We start from the raw sequence: 18,883 nt of genomic DNA, 5'->3' as shown, positions 1-18,883 counted from the left end.
AATTGAAAGAAATGTAAGATGTAAGATGTAAGAAATAAATCATGGATGAAAGCTATACATCATTTGTATAAATATTGTGTTGCAGAGAGGGGTAGATCTCAACAAACAGGATGTAGATGGAAACACTGCTTTAACCCTAGCTGTTTCAGCAGGGCATGATAAGTGAGTGCTATGAATTATTGTGAAGGTTTAGGAGACACGAATGGCTGTATTTTCCTTATTATATAAATAAATTTACATAAAAATATGTGTATGTGTGTGCATGTCTGTATTTATAGATACACATTTATGTGTGTGTGAGAGAGAGAGAGAGAGATGTGTGCATGTGTGTGAGAGAAACAGGAAAGTTTATGATGTGATGCAATGGTTACTTTAGGAGTTTTTAGGTCATCCCTATCATGTTTGTTTAATATACACTTCGTTTTTGCTAGCTGTGGGAGCATGCTGATCCAGCAAGGAGCAGATCTCCTCAACCCAGTTGTCCAAGTTACAGCCAAAAATGAAGAGAAAAGACCAGTTTGGAAATGGAAACACCTCTATATGGCAGAAACTATAGAACCTGTCACCAAAGTACCTCTGTTTCAGGTTGGTCATCTTTTGGAGATTAATGATGTATGTGCATAGATGAGTGAGAGAAAGAGAGAGAATGGGTGCATGGCTTGCAGGTGTGGATATAACTGTGAATAATGTATATTGTGAAGATTATTGTACACAAGAGTATCAGTGAATCATTTAAAAATCAATGTTTATTTTTTAAAAAGGAAAACTGTTTATCAATTTGTTTTTCAAGTCATTGGTCTAATAATATTCACTTGGAGGTTTTATTTCTTAAAAATAATTACTTGCAGGTTGCAATCAAAAACACGATGGTTGGAGTAACATTCCTTCTGCTTGAAGCGCCTTCTGATAAATCTGGCATTTCTATGACAAGCGGCATTGAGGTAATTCTCTTTTGACTCGTGTGCAAGTAGTTCCCGCCCCTCATATATGCAGGTCATATCTTATATTAGTGTTGTATCAGAATGAAGAGACTGCAGTCTCCTGGAAATGCTGGTGTTTGAAGGCAGATTGGGACAGATTATCAAGTTCATTTTTGTTTGGTGGGGAGGTGGGGGTATAATGGAAGATCCACATATCTGCCTGTTAATCATTCTCTTATTTTAGGGGGAGTCAGCTCCGAATGTTCCCTTAAAACAACTTGTGTTATCACTGGTATGTTCTTGCAATTGTTACAAAAAATCAGCAAGGCGCAAACAAAACATTGTACCCATTTGTAATAGCAGCAGAAGGCTGCTGATCTTGCAGTGCTACTTTGATAATTTTGATTTCATAGCATGCTTAGAAGAGTTTTTCTTACATTACAGATGGCCATTAAGAATTCCCAGTATAATGCTGCACTACGCTTACTGTCCACAGCAGTGGACTTAAAAGAAGTTCTTGCACTGCGAAGCAAGGACAGAAACCTTCTTCACATCTTAGCTTTGTATGCAGCTGGCAATGAAGAACAGCAAATTAGGGTCTGCAACTTGAGTTTGATTTTTTTGTGAAGTTTATATTAAAATGTTTCTCTTGAGATTCACATAATCCCATTGTTTCTTAATACAATGTCAGGTGTTGCTATAATTTTCAGTAACATTTGAGTATTAACATTTTATGTTGTATGTTTTATGTTAAAATGATCAGTCATTTTTAATTATAAATATTTATATCTTTCAATCTTATATCTTGATGTCCAGTTTGCTGAAGTCATCAAGTGTACTAATTAAAATAAGGAAAGATTTATATCTACTACCAGGTTTCTCTTTTTTGGAGTTGGCTAACTCATTGTTAAATATATACATCAAAAGTTATTATTATTATCATTTGAAAATGACAAATAAACTCGACTGGCTTTCTCACTTAGATTGCCCGGATTTTGATCGACAAAGGCATACAGGCCAATAGCAAAGACCAATATGGTTGCACCCCTCTATTGTATGCTGTCTACAACAAGAACTTTCAGCTTGCTAATTTTTTGAGCGGTCAGTCACATGATGTTCATTTTTCTTAAAATCAGATGTAGAAAATCAGTGGTTGATCATTTGTTAATGTGGCCACTCTTTGGAATGCTTTTGTTTTGAAACTTTACATTTATTCCTATAGTTTGGGTTTTAATGCTTTTTTTAGCCTTCAACATTTTTCAATTACCAGATAATTATTATTTTTATAATCAAACTAGGTGTTACATTTTGCAGATAACACATCAAAGTCTCACATGCTTCCTGTATATTGTATTCCTTACATTATTTTTTAAGTGTTTTAACATATGAAAAGTACATTTTAAAACATTGATAATTGTTGGCTGTTGCAGCCCTACCTGATGGTATGAATGTCAAGTTTGTTGACAGCTTCAACAGGAGTTATGTCACAGCATCACTGTGGAATTGTCTGTACTCTGGCATTCCTGCAGACCTGTGGTAAATATTGCTAAATCCTGTTCTGAATAAGACTGTATATATTGCCAGTTCAACTTTGTGAGCAGTAGTATACTGTAGATGACACTAGAAAGATTTAAAATTTGGATGACTTCACAGGTGGAATGGATGACAAAGAAAATGGTTTTCTCTAGATATGTTTATGCTGTTTCACTATAGCTAATATCAGTGAGTGTTGATATATATATCAATGTCTGCAGAGGCCTGTTGTTTTTATTAGTTTTGTCCTCATTTATCAGGGAATGGCTGGAAGTGATGATAAAGAAAAAGGCAGACATCAACAAGAAGTTTGACTTCCCAATGCCAGACATTCCTTTTGCTACTTCGTTCAACGTCAAGATGCTCAACCCAGATTACTGGTGCAGCTACCCTGGCTGCGAGACAACAGCCCTTATCTTTGCCTTGCGGTGTCGTGACTTCACCTTCACTCATAACCTTCTGCAGTGGGGTGCAAACCCAAACTTGCCAGACAGCAGTTCGGTCACACCTCTCATGCATGCCGTCAAAATCGTAAGAACATGTCTTCTTCATCTCTAAAATGTTTTCGCATTCTTAAGGTGCTGCCTTATTGTTTTGTTTTTTTTATTCTGGCTTTTTTTGTCATTGTGAGGAATGATCGAATGTCCTTTTCTAACGTTTACCCCAGCTATGCCTTCTACAATGCTTCAGAATTCTCTAAATCACCTCAAGCAACTGATGAGGTATGATTATGACCCTGACTACAAAGAACCAGAGAAGATAGTGCCAGCTAAGAAACATCAAAGGGGAAATAATGTCACACATGGAAAAGTATTTCGGCTTAAAAAAACACTTAGTGCAACATCTGTGTCCAGTGGATCAAGCACATCAGATGAAGAGGAAGAAAATGCAGCAGAAGAATTGGAACAAAAGAAGAAGCCAAATGGTAGATATATTAATTTCAGTATTTGCTCTAGTTTCACAGTAAAGTCCCAGATGACTGGTGTAGTGCCAGCTGCAGACATTCTTCTCAATTGAGTCTAAAATACAAAAACAAGGCAGATCTGGTAATAAAAACAAACTTTGATTCGTAGATTTTATATGGAATGCCAAAGATTTGATTTGGGATGCCATGGGTGCTGGTTCATCCATCAGTCCTTTTGTCAACACTGCATGCCTTCACCAACTGCCAGCCTGTTCCTTCCAACTTCTAAAGTTCATGTAAAGGTTTAATTCAATGTGTTTAATTTTTTATAGTAAGCATACAAAATCACGTGCAAGAGTGAGAGCTATGCCCCTTTGCATCAAAGGCCGAAGGTGGCTGGCTCTCCTACATTTCGAGTTTCTGTGGATACATCTCTGAATGTTAGTCATGGATCATCATGTTTCTGTGTTTATGTTCACATCACTGACTGTCAGTGAAAGGATCATCATGTTTCTGTGTTTGTGGTTACATCTCTGAATGTCAGTGATGGATCTTTATAACATGATGTTAGTGGTCAATATCTCCTTCTTTCACAAACGTTGGTTTTCTGGAGATTTCCTGAAATGCATCAACATTTCATCTGCGGTGATCTTTGCTTAAAAACCACTATCTGCTCAGTCTTCATCTCTGTTCTTCATTTGTCATTATCAGCTGTGGTTATTGTGAATTGTGAAGTGCCTTGAGCTTTTGCCCATTGTGCTGGGATATGAGACTATATATAAACAAACTTTATTATTAGTAGTAATAGTAGTATAAATACATTAAACAAAGTATGCTGTTTGAAGGACCTCAGCTTACGAAAACTTGCTATTAAGGTTGTTCTTTTTACACAAGTAGTGTTATCTTGATGTTTTTGTGTATTCATTTGACACAGAAATCAAGACTGTGAAGAAAACCAGCTCAGTTAAACTGGACCAGACTGACAAAAATGGCTGGACTGCAATGCACCATGTAGCCTGCCCACTGGAACTGGGATCATTTGACAATGATGAGATGATTTATGTTCTGGCCAAAGCAGGTGCAAAGTTAAATGTGAAAAACAATCTGCAGCAGACACCTCTTGACCTGGCATTGGCCCACAGAGCACCTAAAGTAGCAAGCATGCTGCAGAAACTAATGGGGGTGTCTGAAAAAGACATGGTAGGCTTTCTTTTAAAAAAATGAATCATTTATCAGCATCATTATATATGCAAAGTTTTAGAAACAAACATGATGTTATTGGTCAATGTGTTAATAAAATAAAGTTATAGCTTGACTAAAAGTTATTGGATTTATTACGAAAGCTTTGGAAATGTTAACAATTGTTAGCTTTGTGCTATTGGTAAATTATGCTATTATATTTGTAGGATATGACTGAAGCTAATTCTTTTTCAGAAACAACCCAGTTATGAAAAATTCTCATGCAGTGATGGTGTTACCTGGACTGGGTCAGAGCCAGATTTTCATAGTGATGCAGAAAAGCAACTTGGAGGAGAAGAGGCCATGGAGGAAGAGGAAGAGATTAAGGTGGAGGTCAGCGAGTACTGCAGAATAAAAAATGGGTTAGTTTTATATGTTTTGAGACCTTTTTAATTAAGCAATGCACTCCCTGCTTTTTGGTTCATGATTTGTATTTTGGTATTACAGTCAGTTTTTAATTATTATACTTTGTAATTTAATAATTTTGTAATTTTAATAGTTGTCCTATCTCCTGCTTCTCCTACTTTGAAAAATTAGCTGCTTAACACAGTGTCCTAAATCATTCAAAAAAAAAAAAAAAGAAAAACCCACACACATCAGATATAGTTGCTGAACAAGAAATCCTGAAGAGCAGAGAGTCAAATGGTACTGACAAAAATCTTTTCTTAACAAATTCTTTCAACACTGCTATTCTAAGTTGTTCTTTGTTAATGAAGGGAATTGGTGATTGATGCAGAACAAAGCTTACCTTATGAAGTGCTGATGACAAAGTGTGATGCTAATCTTGGACAGTGGGGCTTATACAACTTTTATCAGATTCAGGTAAAAATCATGTGGCCTGTGGAAAATGAGTTTTTGGTACATCAGCTAGAGCTGAAGGCTTAGTTTTATTTTAGTCCTTGTTACTCCTTGAGGAGCATAGGGCCGTAACAACACCTTGCCAGCGGACCCGGTTTTGGGCAGTCTGCTTTGGTCTCCCAACCTTCCTCTTCCCCTGAAGATTCTAGTCAAAGAGCTTAAGGAGGTACCACTATTTGCTTTTTTTTACCCCTGGAACAGAGTGTCCCAAGGAGCCATATGTATACATATATAGTCTTTCTCTTATCATTCCAGTCACTATCAGATTTAACTGTTATTGTGTTATCACACATCTGCTTGTTCATCGATTTTCCTTTTATTGTCCACTATTTCATTCATATGTAACCAACATGTCAGTCCCTGATGACTACGTAGGGATGGGCTAGTCATACAAGAACACAACAAAGATGGAAATTGCTGCATGACTGTAGCTTTTATTCAGAGTTTCATACAGCGGCTGGCCTGCCATCTCTCTACTCTCACTTCCAAAATCAAAAAGCCTCCCTTAACCCTCAAGCTACGCTACTTATTCTATCTTCATTGAATATTCTAGAACCACCCCCTTCCCCCTTTTCCCATGGTCTCGTCAAACCTTTCTCAGCCCCTGTGGCGCCGGTGGTCACCCCGCCCTCCCTGGTCATGGTCTCCCCTAGTGGCTGAGGCAACTCTGGTGTAACAATAGGTCCAGTAACCAGAGCCGTGGGTGGGCAGTTCAAGTCTGGCTATTACATAGGCAGTTGGCATGAGAAAGGGACAGTCCTGGGAGTGGTTTGACCTCCTACCCTCTACAAAACAAAGACATAACTTAGTGCACTACTAAAGTGCTACACATATACCTATTCACATTCTTTATTGTGTAGAGTGTATTTATCACATGCATGAAAAAATAAATAATGTGTCATGCACGCAGCTGGTTCGTCAACCAAGCAAGAAGATATATGTTCTTTTCACACGTTGGGGTCGCATTGGAGATGTTGGACAGTACCAGCACACACCATTTCAAAATGAAGCTGATGCTGTCAAAGAGTTCAAGAAAATTTTTCGGGAAAAGTCTGGCAACAAATGGGAGGACATCAAAAGGTAAGAAGCAGATCATCAGAAAAATGTTGGCAATAGCATCATTATAATTCAATGATAATTGTTTTCCAGGATCTAGGGCTACTTTCTGCTCATAGAAATGAACTGAATCTTTGTTTAAGAGTAAATATTTTGAATATATAACAGATACATGAAAGTAGACGATGATCGTTGGGGTTTTTTTTTTTTTTGTTTTCTTTATAAGTTTCGAACAGAAGCCTAGAAAATACCGATTAGTACCATACTCTGAACGTCATCCACCACGACAGCAGAAAGATGTTGAATTCATGTTTGAAACTGAGGTTGAATCTGTGCTGCCAAAAAACCTGCAAGAGATTGTGAAGATGACAGTAAGCTGATTTCATGGAAATTAGGTTCTCAGTTTAGCACAACAAAGCTTTGTAAGGCATAAAAGGTTTATCTAACACACATATGCACACAAGTAGGCCTAGACATAAATGCAGATGTATGCATATGGATGCTAATAAACAAACACATGCACACACTCACACACTCAAACATACAAACACTCCACAGTGTGATCTAAAGATGTACAAGTAGCTAAGCAACAAATAATAGCAAAATAAAAAGTAATGTTCTCGTTTGAAAATATTTTTGACATATTTTAATGTGTTACCAGTCTGTGGTTGCAGACCTTTAAGAATCCAGGAGTTAACAGTTGGTTTGTTGTCTATCAGATGGATGTAAAGGCTTTGAAGAGAATGTACAAAGGGAATAGATCCCTGGACCCAGATGTTTTACCTTTTGGACGCATCAGCAGGGACAAACTATTGCAGGCCAGAAAACTATTGGAAGAAATGGGGTAGGTGCCAGAGACAAAGTGTAATTTGTGTGACATTACAGATGATTCTGAAATGTAAAATGTCTAAATGAGCACCAATTACTTGTTCTTTCTTGATATATTACATCTGTGGAATGTTTTGTATGTGATAAATGATACACATGTATATGTAAGTCTTTGTAATTGAATCTGAAGTTTGGAGTTTTTTTGGATTTAGACCAAGAAAATTGGGGGAAAAAATTTTTACCATTAAAAATTCTATTTCAGGGATATAGTTCACAGAATTGAGGTTCATCGGAATACAAGAGGGGACAAGACAAAAGAACAAAAAGATGAACATCAGTTAGACTGCCAAAAGGTGAAATATTCAGAACCTTGCACCCGTGCTTTAATCATATTTCTTACAACTGCAGCATGACACAGTATTTCCTTTAAATGTATGGCAAATATACAAGTTTATTTCAGAGGTGAAAAATCTAAGTGAAACCAGTCCTGCAGTTTTTGAATAAGTATTTTGAGAGGGATTAATATTTTTCAGGTGTCAGAGTTGAGTACAGAGTATTTCCAGCTGATACCACAGAAGAATTTTGTTTATGAAATGCTACGGCCATTGGACAGGAAACAGCAATACAGTGAGCAAGTAAAACTGGTGAACAAACTGCTGGACTATGAAGTGGCCAGCAAAATGCTTTTGGGGGCCATGTATTGTAAAGCAAGTAAGACAAGCTCCTACAATATCTTTCACAAGTGTTTAGCTTAGCAAAAGATAATTGTGATAATGATGGTTAATAAAAATGTGCATAATTGTGAGTGCACGTGTGTGTGTGTATACATGAAAGAGAGATGTTCATTGGTCATTAAACTGATACCCAATACACCAGCATATTGGGACAAAATACTACAACTAGTTCAGGAAAGGTTCTAGATTTTTAAGTAATGGGGCCTTGACTTAAATGATTAGGAAGCGAAGAAGAAAGATAAGTATGGTAAGCATTGATAATGAGCTATTCTGTCTGCAACACTAATGAAGTAAACAGAAATGTTGAGTCATTTAATTTACCACAGTTTTTGTGAATGAGGGTTAACCCTGACCTCTGTTTATGCTGATGTTTAAGATAGCTGTACCAAGTGTTTATTTATTGTTTTCTGGTTCCAGGAACTCTGAAATGTTTCTAGTGGAAATAATTTAATCAGTTTTTGTTTTTAAGTGGTACTAAGAATTGTGTGTTGCAAGATTAAATTTGCATACATATACCAAAGTGAAAAAAACTGTTGAGCCCTTGACTTTTATGTGTGCAGGTGTAAACCCAGTGGACTATGTCTACCGGTGTCTGCATACACAGATGGAATTAATGAACGAGGATGATTTAATGGCTCAGTATATCATGCGGAGTGTCTATGCCTCAGGTAAAGCTGGCCAATACAAATTGTTATAACATGCCAAACCCATAACCGGCCAAACCATCAGTTATGTGAACTCGTCACCAAAAAAATGCTTTTTGCATAAATGTATGTGAGATGCTTATTATCGTAAATTTGACACATTCTGATTTACAAGAAAAGTCAAGATCATATGTATGCTAGAAGTGTGTTATAATAAATTTGATAGACACTAATTTACAAGAAAAGTCAAGAACAAATATTCTGGTGAGGAGGTAAGCCCACATGAATGATTTGTTCAAAACAGATAAGAGAGCCTCAGTTGAAGCCATTTACAAACTGGCAAGAGCCGGTGAAGAGAAGAGAATGCAGAAAGGGGGCCTAGGCAACAAGCGCTTGCTGTGGCATGGCACACGAAGGAACAACCTGCTCAGCATCCTACACCGGGGGCTAGTGGAAACACCTTTGGATGCTTCACAAATCAGTGGCGCTGCCTTCGGGAAGGTAAAGATAACTTACAGTCATACTGACACAAATCGAGTGCTGCTTTCAAAAATGTAATAATAATTTGCTGTTGTCAGTCAGTCATTTGTCCCTTGACTGGTACCGGTCATTGGAGGGAGCACGTGGATAGACAGCAGCTGACAAGCCTGCTATGTATGCTGGTTTTGGAAAATAGTGAGCAGGTCCTGCACCGCACAATAAGTCCATTCCTTCACGTTTTTACGTCTGTTCTTCCTCTGGCTACCAGCATCGACCACCCTCCAATATACCTCGGACAGTCTTTGCCAAAGTGTTGGGTTAGGTCTCATGGCCAAACCAGACCAGCTTGTGCCGCTTGACTGATGCAAATAGTGATTCCTGAAGTCTACAAGTATGGCAACTATGCTTTGTACAAAGTCATTGGTTTAATGTTCTCTGTACAAGATCTGTACCCCCCTCAGGCACTAGTTCTAGAATGCATAGATTCTCTTCTTCATATGGCTAAGCAGAGTCCATGTTTTACATCCATGGAGTAGGACTGGTACTACAAGGTACTTGTACAGATTGTAGTAAACCTGATGTTATGGCTGCACCAGAACTGCAGTTGCTGCTTGGTAATACTGATGTGGATATCTGTCATAAATATACATTCATGCAGGAAGATTACAGATTTTTGTTTTTGTTTTTGTTTTTTTTTTGTTTTTTTTTGTGCAAAATCTAATGGGAAGCAGGAACAGAGCTTTACTTGTCTTGCCGCTTTGTTTAACCTTCTTTTAAGTTGTGTCAGTTTGAAATGCTACTTCAGAAAAATTCTGCTAGATCTCGTGTGATTATATTTACCTTGTTTGTTTTTAAAAAGACCTGTTGGTCCACAGGGCATCTACTTCAGTGATGACTTTGAAAAGTCCAGGATGTATTGTGACCATGGAGAAGAGTGTAGCTTCATACTTCTTTGTGAGGTATCCTAGCTGTTGTATAAAGAGTATGTGTGAGTGAGAGTGTACAAGACCAAGATAATGCACACATGTGCATGTGGTGCAAGAAACTATTCCTTGAAAATAGAGTTTAAATTTTGTGGACCATGTTTAGCAATTATTAAGAATTGTTAATTATCAGTATTCTTGTTTATGTTACTTTATTTACTTCTCCAGAGATGCCCTGAAAGTGTTATGTCACTAATGCTTTCAGGTTGCCCTTGGGACACAGCAGGAAGTGCACAACTGGGCAGCATTCAAGGCAAATGACAGCTACAACAGTGTCTTTGTTCATGGCCGCAGAACTCCAGAGCCAACAAATAATGTTTCACTGCCAACAGGTTGGCTCTTTGATTTGCACTGTTGTGTGTAGGATAGTTTGCTCCATGGACATGTACAAGTCCACTGTGTGTACAATAATCTTTCTAACATTGATTTGGGATCCAAGATTTGAATGATTAGTGAAACTGCTGTAAAGCTGCAGGAGTTCTGACATTTGTTATCAGATATATTCTTTAGCATTTTCCCACTACACTAATATAAAATTAATAAAGATCAAAGTAGGATGGTGTGTGTGTGTGTGTGAATTGCATATGTAGGATTGTTCTCGTTTAAAGTTGATAGGGTGTGTCAATGGAATATACTCAGTGGCTAAAAGATTGCTGTAAACTGATCAAAGTAATCCTATAAATCTGAACATGCATTCATGCTTTTGTGCACTGCAGTAAAGTTATAACCACAACTGGATAAGAGTGCTTATAAGGACAAAAAAATGGTTAAGGTAAACATCCCCTGACCTATTTTATGTCACTATGGGGAGTGAGGCTGTTGCCGTGGTCAGGGGGCTTGCATGTGTCTATAGAACTATACTGACAGGAGCACTAGTTCCCATGTAAGGCAGATCAAGGAGTAGAAATCAGACTTAGAGTGGTCCACTGGTCCTTCAGGTTACATGAGGTTGGGTGATGGTCTAATATTTCATTCCTGTTAAAATAGTTATGGAAATTGAAACTAGAGACAGTCCATCAAATGGTGACAGTGAAGAGGCAGACCAGTTAACTGAAGTTATGATGGCTGGGGATCAAAGCTGCAAGGACGTTCTCAACCTGACAGCCAACCTGCTCTCACCCAAAAATCTCATTACTATTGGTTGCTGGAATGTGAGAACACTGAACCAAACAGGAGAGTTAGCACAGGCCCTCCAAAATATGCATCCATACCTTACCCCACTTACTACAATAGTTCTATTATTCTGTTGTATGGCTAGAAAATTTCAAGTATTTATAATGTTCTATCAAAACCCCTCCGTTGTATGTTCATTTTTCTTTTGGTATCAAACATATATCTGGACTTGAAAGTCAACTGTACATTTGTCTTCGTTTTTATTTGAATTTTGTTTAGATAATCTAGAATCTAGATCATCTTCTTAATGTTTCCTCTGTTAATCACAACATGTGCCTACTTTTGTTTACAGGTGTGACACTTGCTTTGGGTGAAATAAAGGAAATCACCTCACATTTCAATGAGGAAACCCAGACTTGGGAATATTGTTGTGCTGCACACAACGAATTTGTTGTTCGAGAGGAAAGCCAAGTGTGTTTACGTTATCTTGTACAGTTCCACTAATCTCATCAGAACTTGACTTTTGTCTCAGTGTTTTTGTTAAATATTCATTCATTTTTTTGGAAGGATATGAGTATCATCACTGTAAATGTGAATGCATCAGCGTGCAAACAGTGCAACTCCTTTAGAGCTCTAAGACTGTGGCGTTATTCAACTCCTCAGCTGCTACTTGTCCTGATAAACATCGAAAGCTTGTAACATTCTTGATTTTATGTAAGTTTCTGGACTTGCAAGTCTTGCACATAAATTCTAAATGTAAGGGTTGCAAGCAGATCACTGTCACTTAACACACGTCTAATTTCTAACAATGCTGAAGAAAACAAAAACAACGTATATCTGTTGTCAAAATCTCTAATGCTAAAGAGCATAAGAATGACATCTGCAGTCAAATGTACATGAGCTTAGTTGTGTTAGAATAAAATGTGATTTATTATTAATTTTTTTATATATAGTTCTAATATTCAAGTTCCAAGTGTGATATATTTTGAGGCATATTGTTTTGGTGGTAGGCACAGTGTACTGTCTTTACATATATTTAATATTTTAGAGGTGATTTTATCAATGTATGAAAGTTATGAATTGTGTGTGTATAGATATATATGATAGTAATGTAGAATGATCTTTACAGACATTACCTTTGAGAGTTTGAGCAATTGAACGAGTTCTGTAGTAACTGAACATTTGTGAAACATTAGGCAGCATTCCAATAAAAGTTGCATTGCTTTTGAATAGTAACCAGACATCAACTCATGGAAACTGCACAGGTCTGTCATTATACTGAGATCTGTCATTTATTCTTCTTCATCTCTCCCACCTTTTTTCCATAACCATGCTCGCCTTTGATACATTCAGCCTAATTCTTGTGAAAATTGATTGATTTAATGAGTGTCAGCTTCTGCTTTATTTAACACCATGCTAATTCTATAAGCTATCAGAATACCATATTCATTTTATTGCTGAACACTAATTTCAGCTACTTTTGGTTATTTGCACTGTGGAATGGCTTTGGCTAGAGAATTCTATTTTGGAACTGTCTCAGTCCTAGCTTGCTCTGTTTGTAGTTTGACCCATTGTAATTCTGCCTTATTACTTTGGAAGATGCAAGACATGCTTTGAATAATTTTGACTAAATATAAATTAACTGTAGGAAAAAACTCTTATTGGCAGCATCACAAATGACACATCCGACACTTGTGGTTTTCATTTATTTAAAATGTGATATATTTATTTGTTCATAGAAAACTTCAAATTTACACTTTTGGTGAAATAAATGTGATTATGTAAATAATCTTTCTATTGGCGGTTTACACAACGAAATCATTTGATGGTATGGAGGTCTGAAACTATGAGTCTAGTCATATGTTCTGTGCTCAGAGGGGTGATGATGATACTCAGATGTATTATTAACTCTCGATGTTAGGGCACAGACCCTGGTGCGAGTCACAATATAGAAAGAAAGGACGACCGACACTTTTGCCCTAGAATTCTAGCACAGAACCAGGCGACTCGATCTGTTCCTGCTGTTACTAAACATCAGCTACGAGCCTACGAATAGATATACTGAAGAAACGTCGAACTTAGACATCCTGACATGTAAAACGAGTTAATGCTAGCTTGGAATGATGCATGTAAGGCGCCTGCCTATGAGGCATAAGCCATCAGTCAACCTGTGACAGTTGAGGTAGATGTGGATAAGGGGTAGAAACCCTTGTTTTTTTAATCGCTTAAGGCCATCCACGACTTCGATTGAGACATCCACATCCTCCATATAGTGCTACATGCTGTTGTAATCTTCGTAATGTTTACATTTTTTTTTTTTCCTGTAAAGATGACATGTCTTGCCAAAGTTTCCTCCAAACTTTGCTAACGTTTATACTTACCCAGTCGTTGCCGCAACCTGTACGACTTATACTTTGACAGGGTAACATCTAGAACAACTCCTTTGTTTAAATTAAACCTACATCACATACGGCATGCTCGTGCACTGACCAAAAATGCCTTCAGTTACAGAAGTATGAACAAGTTTTTAAAAGAATCATAGTAAATACAGCTTATTGTCGCCGTCGACGAGCTATAGCTGTGTCTTCACTGTCACCATGACCGATTACCCTTACTAGCAGGTGGGAGCGATATGTATAATTTATGGGGAAGTAGTTTGGGAGGTTGGGTGACAAATCTTCGATGCTTGATCTTTGAAAAGTTGTAAGAAAATTTGTGTCGCTAGAAATACGAGTAGTACACATCGATGCTGTCAAGAAAAGTGCGAGCTTGTCCAAAGCTATACTTCTACGCGCATGGTGAGATGGTGGGTGGGTGGAAATATAGCTTAAAAACTCTTACACCCTAGATGCCCTACAGACAGATGGAAGAACACGAAGGACGAGAGCAGGGAACGCTCTATTCCTGTTACTGTGTCCATGCTCAATGTCAGGTTTACGTTCCTGACAGTCTCCGAGGAATGTTTTCAATGCCTGCAAAATTTATAGCTCATGGCCTGTGTCTCCTGCCCTGTGAGTACGGTGGTGGCCGGTGGGTAGGAGAATGTTAGCTGCATGGAATCCCCCTCCTCCCGGTGGTCAGAGCTTATAATGCAGCTCTTTGTCGTGTGCTGGATCTGTCACTGGACACATGGAGTATTTCCTGCTCATCCTGGCAGGAACACTGCTAGCTGGTCCTCGGCTGTTTAAATTATTTGTTCAGGGAGAACCAGGTTTATTTTGCAGCTAACCTTCGTATCCGGAGGCAGTTCTCTCCGCCACCTGGAGAGGCGCTGGCTTGGTGGTGGTGGGCGCGGTCGCCCCGCTACTGGACTGAGTGTATCCTAGTCCCAGACTCAGCCATGTTAATCATTGTACTTATTTAATAGTTTTATTATTATTAACCTGCTAGTCGACTTTTCTTGAAATTCACCAAAACATTTCTTTAGCTGATTTCTTTGCGTTAATGTCTGTGATTGACTTTGACCTTAGTTGGAGGGGCAAGACTTTTTTTTTCCTCGTGCAGTGTGTTTACATAGAAAGAGCGATCACCTTCTTGGCAGTTGTGTTTTACGCCGAACCAGTTATATCATGGCAAAGCAGCTAGCTCTGTAAACCAAGGAAACGTCTGGACAGTCAAGCATATTTTTAGATACCTTGTCACTATATCTTGTCTCGAAGTAGGTTATCACTTGCACAGCATTTTTGCCAAGTAGGAAAAGAATTCGTGAGCGCTTTTTTTTTTTTTTGGGGGGGGGGGGAGGGATGGAGTTGGGAGCTCTATATCTTGACACTGTCTGCACGCAATATTGGGGTTGCCGTCAACCTGTCCAGCTTCATGGGGCGGCGAAGGAGAAAGCAAAACCTCACAACACCCAGAAGGTGGCACACGTTTAAGTCGTCTTGAGTACTTGTCAATGTACGCTGAAGGTGGGCTATGTTGGTGACAATTTTAAATACTGTTCAGGATTTTTTCCTCCTGATATAATGGACGACTCGCTTGCTTCTGTCTTAAGTGCTGAGAGCATGCACCTTCGTGAGCTTGATTATGCTCTATATAAATCATATGTTTGTTGTTATTATTACTCCGAATTGATTAGCTCTCGTGGAAGAACCATAACCGTCCGGCAGATATCTTTTCTATCAGACACATTGCCTCAATCCCTGCTCATGTAAATAATATCGGTATCAAAACTGAATATAAATGAGGTAAAAATAACATAGCTGCAGTCCTCCTTTTTTCCACACATAGCACCTTTCATTTAATACAAGGCTTATTCTTGAATAGACATATTCATATACATACACAATGTATGGACTTCAGGACACCTTTTCAGCGACAGGTAACGTATGAATATACCAGCAGAGGTCACTGGTAGGACTGTCGGTCAAGTCTGAGCACCTGTCACAGACTACCCAAAACAGCCGGCCCATCATGACATGAGCAAACGTGGTTAGCATTCTGAGAAGGCTGCAAAATAGAATAATCCAGTGACCCAACTGCTAGAATGGATTCGATGAAAGGTTTGGAAAAGCCTTTCAAATCCGTCCTATTTCATTCGCCGCATGAAATTATAAAACCTCCTTCTCGATACAAAAGAACCCAAAGAATAGTCATAAGCAGATGTTTCCAGTTCAACCACGAACTTAATATATCAACGCGTCTTCGCTACAAAAGTTCGGGGGGATGGTGGTGGGCTGGTTGTGTTTGCATTAGATATTCCACGAACTTGTATTTCTGGACTGCTGGCAGACGATTTTTTTCCAAGATAACCACTAAAACGAGGCATGAGACTACAAAGCTTCCGGTTTAGTCACATTCTTTGTTTAGGCTCGCCGAGACTAACAGGGCAGAACTTCGCAAGAGGCTTAGCGTTGGTCTCGGCTGACAGACAGACAAACAGGCTTTTAAACAGCTGAAGAAAGGCGTGGAAGTGAACATGATTTCTGTAAATAAAACTCACCGACAGTTTACCGTCATGATTAAAAGGTAATTAAATTACATATATAATCAAGGGCCGCATAACGATGCTTGATCGGTGAAAGACAAACCTCAATAATCTCTCAAGATTACAATGGAACTCAAAAATTCATATTTTAACGCATCTCAACGTTAAGGGACTCAATTACTCCTCTCTTTCTCTCTCTCCGCATGGAAGTAAATCTCTGGAATGCTCGCAGACGAATCCTCCCTCCTCCTCCTCCTCCTCCCCCTCCCCCAACGCGCATTAATTACTAGAACGAGGCCAGAGCACAAATTCACTTCCGGCTTAACTAAACATCAAGAAGAAGAGCAGACAATGCGAACTCTTGTGTTGACGGAGGTACAAAAGCTCAAGCTTGATTGTGTGTTTTTTTTTTTTTAAGTTTATTGACTCTGACTTGTGGAACGTAGAGGTCGAGGACTTTCGCCAAAGGAGAATGCATTAAAAAGTAGTTAACGAACAAATTTATTGCGCATCTATTGTCGACTTTAAGAATTTTATTGCGGTTCTGAGTGTTAAATTGCTAAAATCAGCTAAATGTTTCGGGGAGACCCGGACAGCCTATTCGAGAGAAGCTCATAAATGATAAAAAGAACTTTGGCATACAGCCTGCACTTTGATCAGAGGTATTCGGCATACTGTGTGAGAGAGAGAGAGCCATTGAAGACATACACGCTCACGTACATTAATGGACATACCCACAATTATTCGGATGAGATGAGCTTTTACACCAATTTTTCCCTTTTTAGCTTCGTTATCATGGAGGCATTTTTAATTCTTTCAGGGTGACTGAAACTGTAAAGTATGTCTCTTAATGCACGCACAAGTACTCTCTCCATATGGTTATCAGACGGGCACCGGAGTTAAGTGCTCTTTCTGATAAAGAGAAGTACGCTTAAACAGGATGTCAGCTGAAAAGCTTCTGAAAGATGTATCTGAAAGCATTGATTCATTCTTAGTTCTGCTTTATAGCTCGGAACACACATTTGAAAGAACAAATAAACGTTCACGAGATTGTGTGTGCATGCTCCACGCTCGAGCGCTGGGGTGGCGAGGCCAATCTTTTCATTCATAGCATACAGAGCGGGAAGAAACCGAACTTAAAATTTTAGGTATGCGATCCCGGTCGGAAGGATATTTAAGTGAAGTACATGGAAGTCAGCACCGTGTGACTATGACGAGCGTCAGTGTGAGTCACTGGGCGTCTGCAATCAACGTGTGCATGTCTCGGTCACCAACTTGTATTACAACGTCCGTGATCTGGTGCAGTCACGCTTCATCACACAAACAATACTTCTACATAGCGCCATATCCCAGCCAGAGATTTTACATTTTTTTATTGTATTTGTTTATTTCATTATATAGGGGCGATCGTGTTTTGACACTTCTCTAATCTATTTATATTTTTACCTATGTCATTAAAGGTGTGCTAAAGTTGTTTTATAGTTTAAATAATAAATATTAAGAGATTAAATATATTTATTAATATTTTAAAAATCCCTTTGAAATTAATGATTAGATTAGCTGCTTTATTTCATTTGTGCCAAGGCAACAAGATTTCATTTGTATATTTTTGTGAGTATAGTCAGTAGCATGTGAGCCTAATATAGACTATGATGTAATGTATGTCGCCATGGGAGTGTCATGGGAGTGCATGTTGACATTGCACTCTGAATGAACAACGCACCTTTCGTCTTAACTTTAGTTACAGAAACACGAGCAGCTGATAATAACAACTACTAAAAAATAAAAGTTAGCGTCAATCTAATACTCTGATTGTAAAAACGCGAGTAGGGGGTAATAATGATAATTATTAAAAATATAATTCAACATCAGTCTAATACATGACTCCAGGTGCTTTGGCGCCGATTGTTATCAATCATCTCTTATCTTGCTGGTAACATTGCACCACATCTGACGTGGTCACAACGGATCAGGTGATTTGTAGAAGTCGCTTTGGGAGAGTCTTTATGGGAGGGGAATGTTAAAATGTTTGTCTCTCTCCAATGCATGCAAGACAGACTATACAATACATTCTACAGCTACAAAATTCATTCTGTATTTTATACATACAATGTGTTTCATAGCTATACAATTTGTTACATCATTATAGAAGGCATTCTACAATCAAATCATTCAATGAAAAGTATAAATATTCCCCCTTTAGGCGGCCTACACTTCTTATAGTATTGTTGGCCGTTTGTCGTCATTCTAACGACGTTTCCTACACCTGTTGTCCGCAAAGTAGGCCTTCCAGGTTGTTTGTTCGAAGTAGTGACCTTGTTACCCATACAAATCTGTGCTGTACCTTTTGTCAGTGTATTTTATATGCATGACTTGCGGTGTGCTTGGGTATGACAAGAATCTGCGGGCAGGCTTTTTCCGCATTGATTTGCACTAAGGTGACCAGACGTCCCGCATTTGGCCTCGTGTCCCGCCTGAATATCGGGCGGGACGCCCAATGTCCCGCTTTCTGGCTTTCTGGCAAGTCCATCAAATGTCCCGGTTGTCTTTAAAAATCACTTTTTTCGGCGTTTTTTGACGGTGACGACACCATCATCGGCACGTGTCCCGCTTTCGCCCCCGAAACGTCTGGTCACCTTAATTTGCACTGTCCACAACACCTTT

The 18,883-nt window shown here is 38.6% G+C and overlaps 1 protein-coding gene across 2 annotated transcripts in view; it reads left to right on the top strand.

The window, feature by feature from the left end:
* The window catches only part of LOC112573285 (tankyrase-like protein), a 34,461-nt gene extending 21,378 nt beyond the window's left edge, over positions 1-13,083 (top strand). Inside the window, exons 32-52 of one of the 2 annotated variants that reach the window (XM_025253510.1) lie at positions 86-162; positions 432-585; positions 849-941; positions 1,365-1,517; positions 1,904-2,021; positions 2,351-2,456; positions 2,714-2,984; positions 3,144-3,378; positions 4,292-4,557; positions 4,792-4,958; positions 5,313-5,418; positions 6,365-6,534; positions 6,737-6,881; positions 7,230-7,354; positions 7,601-7,691; positions 7,872-8,049; positions 8,633-8,740; positions 9,021-9,217; positions 10,072-10,155; positions 10,385-10,511; positions 11,645-13,083. In XM_025253510.1, coding sequence (XP_025109295.1) covers positions 86-162; positions 432-585; positions 849-941; positions 1,365-1,517; positions 1,904-2,021; positions 2,351-2,456; positions 2,714-2,984; positions 3,144-3,378; positions 4,292-4,557; positions 4,792-4,958; positions 5,313-5,418; positions 6,365-6,534; positions 6,737-6,881; positions 7,230-7,354; positions 7,601-7,691; positions 7,872-8,049; positions 8,633-8,740; positions 9,021-9,217; positions 10,072-10,155; positions 10,385-10,511; positions 11,645-11,796 — 3,123 coding nt within the window. In that variant the 3' untranslated portion in view covers positions 11,797-13,083. Of the gene's footprint in view, positions 1-85; positions 163-431; positions 586-848; positions 942-1,364; positions 1,518-1,903; positions 2,022-2,350; positions 2,457-2,713; positions 2,985-3,143; positions 3,379-4,291; positions 4,558-4,791; positions 4,959-5,312; positions 5,419-6,364; positions 6,535-6,736; positions 6,882-7,229; positions 7,355-7,600; positions 7,692-7,871; positions 8,050-8,632; positions 8,741-9,020; positions 9,218-10,071; positions 10,156-10,384; positions 10,512-11,644 lie in introns of those variants that run through there. The other variant, XR_003101201.1, reaches the window with a different exon arrangement.
* The last annotated feature ends 5,800 nt before the right edge of the window (positions 13,084-18,883 follow it).

The sequence above is a fragment of the Pomacea canaliculata genome, linkage group LG10 (assembly GCF_003073045.1).
Source record: "Pomacea canaliculata isolate SZHN2017 linkage group LG10, ASM307304v1, whole genome shotgun sequence".
Taxonomy (NCBI): domain Eukaryota; kingdom Metazoa; phylum Mollusca; class Gastropoda; order Architaenioglossa; family Ampullariidae; genus Pomacea; species Pomacea canaliculata.
This window is presented reverse-complemented; position numbering and strand designations above follow the sequence as displayed.